Source organism: Hyla sarda, chromosome 12 (genome assembly GCF_029499605.1).
Source record: "Hyla sarda isolate aHylSar1 chromosome 12, aHylSar1.hap1, whole genome shotgun sequence".
Classification (NCBI taxonomy): domain Eukaryota; kingdom Metazoa; phylum Chordata; class Amphibia; order Anura; family Hylidae; genus Hyla; species Hyla sarda.
Genome location: NC_079200.1, coordinates 33360176 through 33372242, shown reverse-complemented (window position 1 = coordinate 33372242; position 12067 = coordinate 33360176). Strand labels below are relative to the sequence as shown.

Here is a 12067-nt window from a genome sequence, read left to right as displayed (position 1 = left end):
CAGAGGAGGGCAGCAAAGATAATTAATGGTATGGGAGGATTACAGGACCAAGACAGGTTATCAAGCTTGGGATTATTTAGTTTAGAGGAAAGACGTCTTAGGGGCGATCTGATCATAGTGTACAGATATATGAAGGGACAGTACAGAGATCTTTCTAGTGATCTTTTTATACCTAGGCCGGTAACCATGACAAGGGGGCATCCTTTACGTCTAGAGGAAAGAAGGTTTCACCATCATCAGAGATTCTTTACTGTAAGAGCAGTGAGACTATGGAATTCTCTCCACATGATGTTGTGATGTCTGACTCCATAAACAAGATCAAGGGGAGCCTGGATGTTTTTCTTGAGAGTTATAATATATTATTACAGGTTATGGATACTAAATTTATGGGGATAGAATGTTTATGCAGGAATTTATTCTGACGCCATATTAGGGTCGGGAAGGAATTTTTCCTCTATCACGGGGCAATTGGCATCAGCCTCATGTGGGGTTTTTGCCTTCCTCTGGATCAAGGGTAGGGTTTTGGAGTAGGGTTTTAGATTGAACTCGATGGACTCTTGTCTTTTTTTCAACCTTACAAACTATGTTACTATATTACTATGTTATGAGCCTCATTAACAGCTTATGCAAGGTGTCCCTATATAAATTCCTCATTTATTAAGCAAAGATTGCCTTTTTGGCCTCAACTTAACTGTGTCAGTATATGACTAATGTGTCAATATATACAGTATATGACTAGTGTGTCAGTATATGTATAAGTCAAGTCCCTGTGTGTACAGTGTCAGGTCCCAGTAAAAACTTACTGTAGTACTCTTTTTCCCTACACAGCCACCCTATATAATTGTAGCACCCCTTCTTCCAGATCTTTTGATTTCTTTATTCAGCAAACAAATTGTAAAATATCCTAAACATTTTATGGAGGACTACAATAATCAGCAACTGACGAAAAGCATTCTCAGGCAGCCCGAGCATGCTTTTCATCAGTTGCTGATTATTGTAGTCCTCCATAAAATGTGTTGGGTATTTTACTATTTTTTTCTGAATAAAGATTGATATTTTTTTCCTCTATGTGGTATCCTTTACTACCGGTCTAGGTTGACTATAATTTGCCATAAAAATTTTGGTGTATGTTATAAAAGTTCTTTCCTATTTAGAATTTTAGATTTTAAGGGATCTTGCTGACGGCTGGAGATAACAAGCACCAATCCTTGTGATCGGCACTCATTTGCTCTCTCAACCATGTGGTGGGCTGCAGGAACGATTGTTGGACGGGACCCTTCACCACTGTCAGCAGCACACCTCCCGTTTACACAGGGCGATGTGAAGCCGATGATGATGATTTTATCACTTGCACAAAAGATGCAATCAGCCGTGAAACAAGCATTTTCCCTTTTGTCAGCTGAACCTTGGCCCTCTTACATGGGTCAATTTTTTAGGAACGAGCGTACCTACAAACGTTTATTTTCCCAATAATCTACCCGTGTAAATTGACCTTAAGTTTAAAACACGTAGGGGGAAAGGTATCAATGAGGTGCAGGGCTGTATTTACAGCTGGTGCTGCCCTAGGTGCCCAGACTGAATACCTCCTATTAGGGTGGGTTCACGCTATGTTTGTATTGTGCGGGTGCCGGATACGGTTGGTGGGTGCGAAACTGTCTGCTCCCGTAACCCAGCTGGATCCGACCCGAACTCCATTCATTTTAATGAGCTGACCAAAGTCAAACTCTGACTCCGGTGGGCTCATTTTTGCCCCGTATACGGTTTTCTCACCGAACCTAAAACCGTCCGGAGTCAGCATTTGATTCCGGTCGGCTTGTTGAAATGCATTACATACGGGCCCGGGCTGAGATACGAGACCGCCCGGTTTTCGCTTCTCCCAGCCGTATCCGGTTCCTGTATTGCTAAATCGTAGTGTGAACTGGCCCTTAGTGGGATTCCACACGTGTCAGAATTCTTTCATGCAGATCTATAGTAAAGCACTGGATATATATGAACTGTCCAATTCAAATTAATGGGATCAGTTTTACCATCAGTTTCCCTTTCAGGAAACACTGCAAGATCGCCAGACATATGTAAAGGGGGTCTAAAAAACAGCATTTCTATTCTTTATTTTTTAAGGGGTATGCCACCCCGAGACATCTACCTCCTATCCAATGGCTGGACCCCTACGATGTCCGTGCGGGCACCCTGGCGTTCTAAACGTTATTTACAGAATGCTAGGTTTGGGCAGCCTTGGCTGTGACGTCACGCCAGGTCCCCTCCATTCCTATCGGCAGGAGGGGGGCGTGGTGTGATGTCACGTGCACCCAAACCCAGCATTCTGAACATAATGTTCATAACGCCGTGGTGCTGGCATGGTTTCCGCGATCAGACATCTTATCCCCTATCCTTTAGATAGGGAATGAAATGTCTAGGGGCGGAGTACCCCTGTAAGGATGCTCTTTTGCACTACTTTCATTGGTTAGTGGGCGTAATACTCTGATGCCCATGTCACAGTCATTACTCCCAGGGCTCCAAGTGCTTTGGTCTTTGGGTGCTATGTTATGTTGAGATGGAGGTAATTTTTGTATCTGTTTTTAGTGGGATCTATGTACAGTGCTTCATTGTGCTGTTATAATCCGCTATAGCATGTAATGTTCATTCTTCTGTTTTCCAAGGTTTGAGGTTGAGTATTACATAATGTACAATGAAGGAGCTAAGAGTAAATATCAGAATGCAGTAGTCTCTGTATTCTTCTCAATATATTCAGTGGAAATGCCTTCTATATAGGCAGGAGATGGTTAATTCAATGTCGTACGGGAAGAGTACAGCTCCCTACAGATCTCATGCCCAGCATGGCTGCGTTGGCATTTAGTGTTGCATGCGACATACGTTAGGAGTGATTCCTCTTCTGCCATGCTTTCTTCTTCAGTCACCTCTCTCTCTAATCCTCTACCATATACTTGGTCTTTGTAAACTAACAATGAATTCACCCAGGAAGACAGACTCTTATGCAACCTGCCTGACTTTTCCTCCATTCCTATTGGACCACCTCTTTTTTGGCTGTAGACCTCTTGCTTCTTCTCCTTGTCCAAATGTAGACACCAAAACTCTGTACTTTTCTATAAAACGTGAATCCGCACAAGAAGCTGCAAGATTTTCACTAGATCTTCGTGTCTTCTGAGAGCAGAAAGAACCTCCTCCATCTTTCAACCTCCTTCTGTCTTGCATTGTGAAGCTGCGCTCACCTACCTTTCCTTTCTACTTTGCTGGAACTGTCAAACAGTATGCCGCCACTTTTTATTCACCTAGTAAGAATATTAAAACCCAAACTGCTGAGCGCTGAACATTATCATGTCCTACTAGGCTGGAAATGCTTCTCCCAAAGATGACGGCTTAGAGGTTCCATTGGTAGAATCCTGTGTGTCTCTGTCTCCTGGTCTCCAGGTACGTTGCAGAACTGGAACTGCGTCCGTGAAAGTTGATATTGTAAATAGAAAAATAGCCATCCATTTTGGGTTGATCCAAATATAGCAGATCTGTAATGTTACTGTACTGTAAGACTAGAACTATAGACTAGTAGGCACATGTTTACACAATTTTATATAGCAAAAATTAAACCATGTATTTCATATATGTTTGCTCCTAAACAAAACACATGCTGGAATTACATTTTTCTATACACTGAGCTATAACTTGACCTGTAGAGTTAAAGGGGTACAACTGGTGGAAAACTTTTTTTTTTAAATGAACTGGTGCCAGAAAGTTAAACAGATTTGTAAATTATCAAGGAAAAGGCATAGCTACCGGCACTGCTGCGTTAACGGTGATAGGTGTGCACCAGGTGGAAAGTATGAAGCAAAAGTCCTCTCAGGGTGCTACGTCCAGAACGGAACGAATTCAATATCCTCACAGAAAGAATGGTAGACGGCACTCATCAGGGAAATGCTTTAACTTCTTTATTTGCTTCAGCAACCGTATCAAATCAATGGAGCGGTGTCATGCAGGTTACATGGCGGAGATGCCGGGGATGCAGCGTGGAGGTAACAGCTGTGTCGTACTTCCGTGCTTCTTCAGACCACGTCTGAAGAAGTACGACACAGCTGTTACCTCCACGCTGCATCCCTGGCGTCTCCGCCATGCCATGTAACCTGCATGACACCGCTCCATTGATTTGATATGGTTGCTGAAGCAAATAAAGAAGTTAAAGCATTTCCCTGGTGAGTGCCGTCTACCATTCTTCCTGTGTGGAAATTAGATTTGTAAATTACTTCTATTAAAAAATCTTTACCCTTCCAGTACATTTTAGCAGCTGTTTGCTACAGAGGAAAATCTTTATTTTTTTAATTTCTTTTTGTGTTGTCCACAGTGCTCTCTGCTGACACCTGGTGCCCGTATCCGGAACTGTCCAAAGCAGGAGAAAATCCCCATAGCAAACCTATGCTTCTCTGGACAGTTCCTGACACGGACACAGGTGTCAGCAGAGAGCACTGTGGACAACACAAAAAAGAAATTCAAAAAGTAAAGAATTTCCTCTGTAGCAGACAGCTGCTAAAAAGTACTAAAAGGATTAAGATTTTTAATAGAAGTAATTTACAAATCTGTTTAAGTTTCTGGCACCAGTTGATTAAAAAAAAAAATAATAATAATAATAAGTTTTCCACCGGAGTACCCCTTTAACAGGAACCTAATTTAAAATATTCTTTAAAGTTTTCTGGCTTGTCCAGTAGATGTTCTGTAACAACATTTAGTACCTTGTGAGTGAAGGTTGGAAGACATATTCAGCTCTGAAATGTTGGATAAACATTGTAAACTTTGAGAAACAGGAAACCATAGGATTGCAGTCATACTCAGCGTGTCCGCATGCCCAGGCGAGACTCAGGATTTCATTTATTCTCTTTTTTTCAAAGTAAGAAGTAAGTGGTATAAATACTGCATGTCCCACCCAAATAGATTATCTTGTATCCACAGGGTAGGACTCAAGACCCAGCAGTTGGACACCCCCCAATCCCATATCTTATGGGTAGAGGATAAGCATAGCATTGTTGGTGGGACAACACTTTTTAGTGGTACAGAAAATAGGCATTGGGCCTATTAGACACAATTTAACTTTTTTTGTCTATCCTACAGGAATTATCTTCTCCATCTGTGGACAATGGGAGATTTTCGCTGCCACAGATTATATTGACAGAATGGTCTTCCAATCCACCATCACCTCCAGATGGAAGTTATAACTTTACTAATGAGGTCAACTATGGCAATTCTGCAAATCTTGGTGTCAGTAGTGTCTTGATGGAAAAGGTGACAGATTGGTCCTGTTTAGCGAAGAACATGGAGTCTATCCTTGAAGACCTAGACCGTTCTGCTCAGTCTTTAACAGGATATGTGGGCGCTCAGCATAACTGTGTAAAACACAATCTCATCCCCCAGTCCAATTCGACAAATATAAAAGATGAGGGCAGCAAAAACACAGAGCATGACAGTATTGGCTTCATGATAAGGAATAATAGAATAGTCTCATTATCTATGGAGGAGAAAAATAAGTTATTAGAAGATAAACATTTATGTGAAATGAAAGAAGAGCTTAGAAGTGGGAATTCTTTACAGATTTCCACAGGAAATGTCAGTGCTCAACCTAAAGACAATCCAGTCTCGGCTTTATCTACTGAAGCACAAGGTCCGAAGGAGACACAAAGTCAGTGGTGTGACAGGCAGGCTGATGTAGTGGGGTTGAAAGAACACGAAGAACAGATACTTGAGAAAATGGGAGATTTTGGAGGAAGTACAGAGCAGAGACTGTCATCTAGTGACTATGAAGGTAGATCCAACAAGGACCGAAACGTACCAAAACCAAGCTATCCTGTGCCAAAACCCAGACATTTACAAGTAAAAATACCAAAGCTTCAAACTATCAATAATCCAGATGTTCCTCAACAGATAAACATAGAAGGGTCGCATATACAGCCTGATGGAAATTCCAAACTCCGCATTATTGATGTTCAGAAAATGTTGAACTTTGCGGCAAATGATGAAACCAGTGTGCGCCAGGTCCCCAAAGACATTAAGACTGAAGAGGACACCCAGGAGGGATGGAAGAGCATGGACATTTGCAAAAACACATACAAGCGCCTGGACAGCCTGGAGGAAAGCATACGAGAACTGGAGCTTACTATTAATTCCATTGGTGTCCATTCATCTACCATAGAGCATAATGATCCACAGGGGCATCGCTTCCATGCAGACATGGACTCAAAGCAAGAGCAGAAGAGCCTTTCTCATCATCTGAATGGGGAAACCACTAATGTAAAACCTCTCAAAGGGATGGACAGCCCCTTCCTTCATAACACTAAACCACCTTTACTACCAAAGCCTCAGATCTTTAAGGTGTCACTCTAATTTGTTCATTTTCTTATGTCTGCCCTGAGGTTTTCAGCCACAGCAATGGATTTGAGTATATAGAATGCTTTAGCATCTTTGTCCTTCTTATATAAACTGCAGTATATACTGTATATCAAGCTCCTCCTACACATACAATAGCTGTCAGCTGAATGCTTGTCCTGCGGTCATTTGTCCTTTCTAATTCCCCCATACATGCCAAGCATTTATGTATTTTCAATGGGGAAAGGAGAATAAGTCTCTGCCAAGCCCCTCTGGTAGAGGTTTATGAAAATAATGGCTGTCATGTTAAAGTAATCCAAAATGACCGTTTCTTTATTCACCCAACTTCTGTCATTTGAGGCAGGTTAAGACACCCCCATACATGCAATGGTTGTCTTATATAAAATGTCTTTTAGTTGTTTAGCCATTAGCTAACCAGGGTGGGCTAAAACAGCTGCAAGACAACACAGGTTTACAGCTGTCTACACTGCAACTGGTGTCCCATTAACCAATACGAAGAGTGAAATGGGGCATAGTGTCAAACTAGTAGATGTAAGAAACGCTGTATGCAATAATTTTTTTTATCTTGCACAACCACACTGCAGGGTATCTATGTTAAATTGCCGGACAAATGTGAACCCAGCCTTACAGATGACCACCAAAAATTGCTTAGAATAATGGTCTCCTAGGGGGGGTCTTCATGTTAAAAAATGGTCAGGATAGCACTGACAATAAAGGGTCAGATCTACTAGATAATCTATAAGAACAAAAGGAAAGCAGAGCTCCTCGTATGGCAGTATATCCTGGTGCGTGTAAAGAATAGAGGGAACCCTCTCATAGGGTTCTGCTTACTTTCCTGGGTTGTATGATGGACACAACCACTATAAAAGCATAACATAGATGGTGCAGCCTTGTGGGTGTCAGCATCAGGGCAAGCCAGCCAAGGAATACAGTGACTTGGAGTGGAGAGAAAATCCTGGTCATATGGCACAATCCACCAGGCAAAAAGTGATTGTAAATCACAAAGGATAGTTTATTGTAAAAACTAAACACAACGCGTTTCAAGGCTTTAGAGCACCTTCATCTTGATACGTGTTGTTTGGGTTTTCCAATAAAATATCCTTTGTAAGTTACAATCACTTCTTGCGTGGTTAATCGCGCCATTGGACTAGGTTTTTTGTCTCCACTTCAAGTCACTAGATCGGCACCCGTATATGGCAGCCATCTGACATCTATAAGGACCCTTTGACTATGTGGCTCTTTTTTTCTTCTAATGAAATGAACAGGAGCTGTAAAAATCTCTACACCATGGCTCCTACCAGTGGGCGCTACATCTGGGAGCAGGAAAAGCGCCATCTACTCAACACTTCATTAGTTTTTTGGCTTCTGTGGATGGTACAAAATGAGATCTGTGCATCCAGGGGTTTGTTTTATGTTTCATTATATTCTTTGCAGTAGTCGATTAATGTGTTAATGTTGGGAAAATTTAATATAGGTTTATCCTAACTACATTTGGGCAGTTGCAGACAGTTCCGGTTGTCTCTTCCAATTTGTACATGCAACCATCTTCACTGAGCAGCAGGTTTGACGAAAGTTCACTTATTGGGCGATGCCATCACAGGTGTGTGACCCCACTGGTCACTGCATCACATCTCTCTGTGACATGTATGGTCGGGGGGATGCCAAAAACTCAGCTGTAGGAAGCAGATAAGTGACAGGAAACAGTAGAGTTCCTCCCTGACCGTGTCAGTGTATTATGAATGTGGTGTGGAGTTCACACCTGTGTCTGCTGGAGCTGTCAATGTCCTGACTTAGCTTTTTAAAGCACTCAAGAGGGATGTCAAAGAGTCACGCATCAAGTAACACAACAACACCTGATCAACAAATTTTTTTTGCTTACAGCCATTTTGTTCAAGAATTGAATGGCCCATGGATTATAGTGAAACCATTTTAATATTAATGGTCTCCAAACTGTGGGCCTCCGACTGTTGCAAAACCAAAACCCCCAGCATGATCAGATGCTTGCAGGTCCAAAGTTTGATCTATATTATAAAATAATCCTGAAATCTTGAAGTTTTCATTCTGGCCACTAGGCCAAATATTAAAGGAGATGTCTCATACTTAAAATTACAGAAAAACATATTCCCTATCGGCAGGTTAGAGGAAAAGTATTAGATCGCTGGGGTTCCGACCCCTGGGGCCCCCCTGCAAACTCCTGTACAGAGACCCGGCTGTCCCAGATAGCTGCACGTCACGACCCCTGCCCAAAGCGGGGGCCACCACGCCCCCTCCATTTATCTCTATGGGAGAATCCAAAGATAACTGAAGGCAGAGTCTTGACGTGCCACTCTCAGGAGATCGTGGGAGGCCCTAGCAGTCGGACCCCCTACGATCTAAAACGTATTATCTGATAGGGAATGAGTTTTTCTGTAATTTTAAGTATGAAACATCTCCTTTAAGCAGAGGCTTCCTTTTCTGTCTGTGATGATTAGAAATAGGCTGCCGGATAGTGATCTGTACAACATTGCAGTAAAGAATTGACAAAAGTGTATAGATAAGACAATAGGTGATCAGCCTTTCCCCACCCTGTAGAATGCCCTCTGCACAGGTCATGCCTATACAAAGAATAGGGTCTAGAGATGTTTATTGTGCATTTGTTCCTGGGCCTTGCTGTAAAGCATATCACTAAATCCTGTTAAAAGCAGTTCAGGCAAGATGGCTGCCCCCATAATAAAGTAAAATAAATTACAATCAGAAAATGGAAACTGATTAGAAAAAAAAACATGTTTCAGTATCTGGCTCTAATCTAGTCTAGGTGATAAATTCACTTTAAATGAATATTTTTTTACATATTAATTATTACATTTTTGCCTTTTTTTTTTTGGTGCAGAGTGGGGGTATGTCCATTCCACCCATGAAGATGGTAAATCCAGTGGGATCAAGGCTAAAGAGCGTCCAGCAAAGCAGCGGAGACAAAAGCAGCAAGCACTCCAAGCAAAGAATGGAATACATGAGGATCCAGGGCCACCAGCAGGTAGTTTATCTCTAGAGAAGATGTGAGCACAAGGTTAGCACACACTGGCTACCCCCCCCCCCCCCCACCCCCCCACCACCACCACCTCATGTCTCATCCTAACCCTGCATCACTTTGTGTGTTAAAGCTTGTCACCAGGGCCATTATGAGATCCGCACCATCCGTGTAATGTGAGACAGACCGGTTTTTGGTATCGTCTGCCTCTTGGTAACTTCTGTCCCTCCAGCTGTTGCAAAACTACATCTCCCAGCTGTCCGGGCATGTAGCACCCTGTTTGGGAAAAACTGCACTAGACCATTCATAAGTCTGTCAAGTAATAATAAGATTAAGAAGTTTGTCCCACCAGTAACACTTACCCATATTCAAGAATTGGGGATAAGTCTATGATGAACAGAAGCCTAACCAGCTGAACTCCCAGGGATCTCGAGTCTCAGACAGGGGTCTCTAGTCTGCCATCAAAAAAAGAGGGGCAGGAATTCACACTACCATTCCATTCATTGTCTATGATACTGCCAGAAATTGAGTGCTATACTTGACTATGTTAGCCAGTCCCAGAGACAAAAATAGAGAGGGGAAGACACCCATTTTCAAGGTTGCTTGGGGTCCCAGCAGTTAAACCCCCAGCAATCATTTACATTTCATTCATCCTCCACCCTGATAATGAATGGAGTGGCAGTGTGCACCACTTTATTTTGCTATGAAAGTAGGGACCCCCATTTTGGAGATCTGACACTTATTGTTTATCCTGTGCATAAGTTCAGTTCCCCTGACTACCCCCTTTAAAATGCATCAGTCACATGAAATCATCACATCAAATTACCCCCATAGTTTCCCCATGCCAAACATCCCTTTTTTTCAATCGTGTTTTTATTTAAGTAAAAAAAAAAAAGTATATATATATATATATATATATATATATATATATATATATATATAAACAGATTTGCTGCAGCACACAAAAGTAGTGACAAGTGATTTATTTCATTCCAATCGCTACGTTTCAGCCGCCCATGCGGCCTTTTTCAAGCACAAGTGAACAATGACCATAGGGCAAGTTATATGCGGTGTTCAATAAAACATCAATTACATAATTAAGAACAACAAATAAAAAAAACATACGGTACATAACAAGTGTACAAAAGATGCAATACACATAGCATTACAATTCAGTAGGTTCACCATATATGGACCCATAAAGTGCATAACAATATATATTAAAATATACATATAAAATGCATAATAAGTTAAATAGTGCACCAGGTGAAAAATAATTAATCAAACATTTGCAGAAAGGAGAGTAGGCGGAACCTCCTGGGACCTTCTGCTGCGTGCACCAATCTTTTTATACTTTTGAGGTGCAGCCCACCCCGTGTCTTCTATATATATATATATATATATATATATATATTTTTTTTTTTGTGTGTGTCCGAGGGTCGCAACGCCTCTCTGCACTACGTCCTATCAGCCACAGCCCTGTTTGATTTGTCAGCGCACTTACAGTGAATCTGTCAGCCTGTCATGCAATCCCTAGAGGCATAAAGCTCTCTCCCTGCTTCTAGTGACAGTTCAAAAAACAGTGAGGGCTTTAGTGAGGTGTAATCTTCTCCTCCTGAACAATCTCGGTGACGCACAGTGAATTGTCTCTAGAGACAGTGAGCTCTCTGCTTCCAGGGATTGTGATGCATATGCAGTGTGCCTGACAGACTGCCTTGCACCTGTGCCAACAAGACACACAGGGCTGCTGTCGGCAGGACTTCCCTGTGTCTCAGTCACAGTACAGTGGACCCTTGGCCACGCCTCTCAGACACAGCAGACCCCCTGGCCATGCCTCTCAGACACAGCAGACCCCTGGCCACGCCTCTCAGACACAGCAGACCCCCTGGCCATGCCTCTCAGACACAGCAGACCCCTGGCCACGCCTCTCAGACACAGCAGACCCCTGGCCACGCCTCTCAGACACAGCAGACCCCTGGCCATGCCTCTCAGACACAGCAGACCCCTGGCCATGCCTCTCAGACACAGCAGACCCCTGGCCACGCCTCTCAGACACAGCAGACCCCTGGCCATGCCTCTCAGACACAGCAGACCCCTGGCCATGCCTCTCAGACACAGCAGACCCCTGGCCATGCCTCTCAGACACAGCAGACCCCTGGCCTCACCTCTCAGACACAGCAGACCCCTGGCCACGCCTCTCAGACACAGCAGACCCCCTGGCCATGCCTCTCAGACACAGCAGACCCCTGGCCACGCCTCTCAGACACAGCAGACCCCTGGCCACGCCTCTCAGACACAGCAGACCCCTGGCCATGCCTCTCAGACACAGCAGACCCCTGGCCATGCCTCTCAGACACAGCAGACCCCTGGCCACGCCTCTCAGACACAGCAGACCCCTGGCCATGCCTCTCAGACACAGCAGACCCCTGGCCATGCCTCTCAGACACAGCAGACCCCTGGCCATGCCTCTCAGACACAGCAGACCCCTGGCCTCACCTCTCAGACACAGCAGACCCCTGGCCACGCCTCTCAGACACAGCAGACCCCCTGGCCTCGCCTATCAGACACAGCAGACCCCTGGCCACATCTCTCAGACACAGCACACCCCCTGGCCACATCTCTCAGACACAGCAGACCCCTAGCCACGCCTCTCAGACACATCAGACCCCTGGCCACACCTCT

General features: G+C 43.6%; 1 protein-coding gene across 12 annotated transcripts in view; it reads left to right on the top strand.

Moving 5' to 3' along the window:
* The window catches only part of SRCIN1 (SRC kinase signaling inhibitor 1), a 489213-nt gene that overhangs the window by 462854 nt on the left and 14292 nt on the right, over window positions 1–12067 (top strand). For 11 of the 12 annotated variants that reach the window (XM_056548576.1, XM_056548575.1, XM_056548579.1 and 8 more), the window contains 3 exons: window positions 3346–3426; window positions 5110–6363; window positions 9248–9391. In XM_056548576.1, coding sequence (XP_056404551.1) covers window positions 3346–3426; window positions 5110–6363; window positions 9248–9391 — 1479 coding nt within the window. The remainder of the gene's footprint in view (window positions 1–3345; window positions 3427–5109; window positions 6364–9247; window positions 9392–12067) is intronic. The other variant, XM_056548586.1, reaches the window with a different exon arrangement.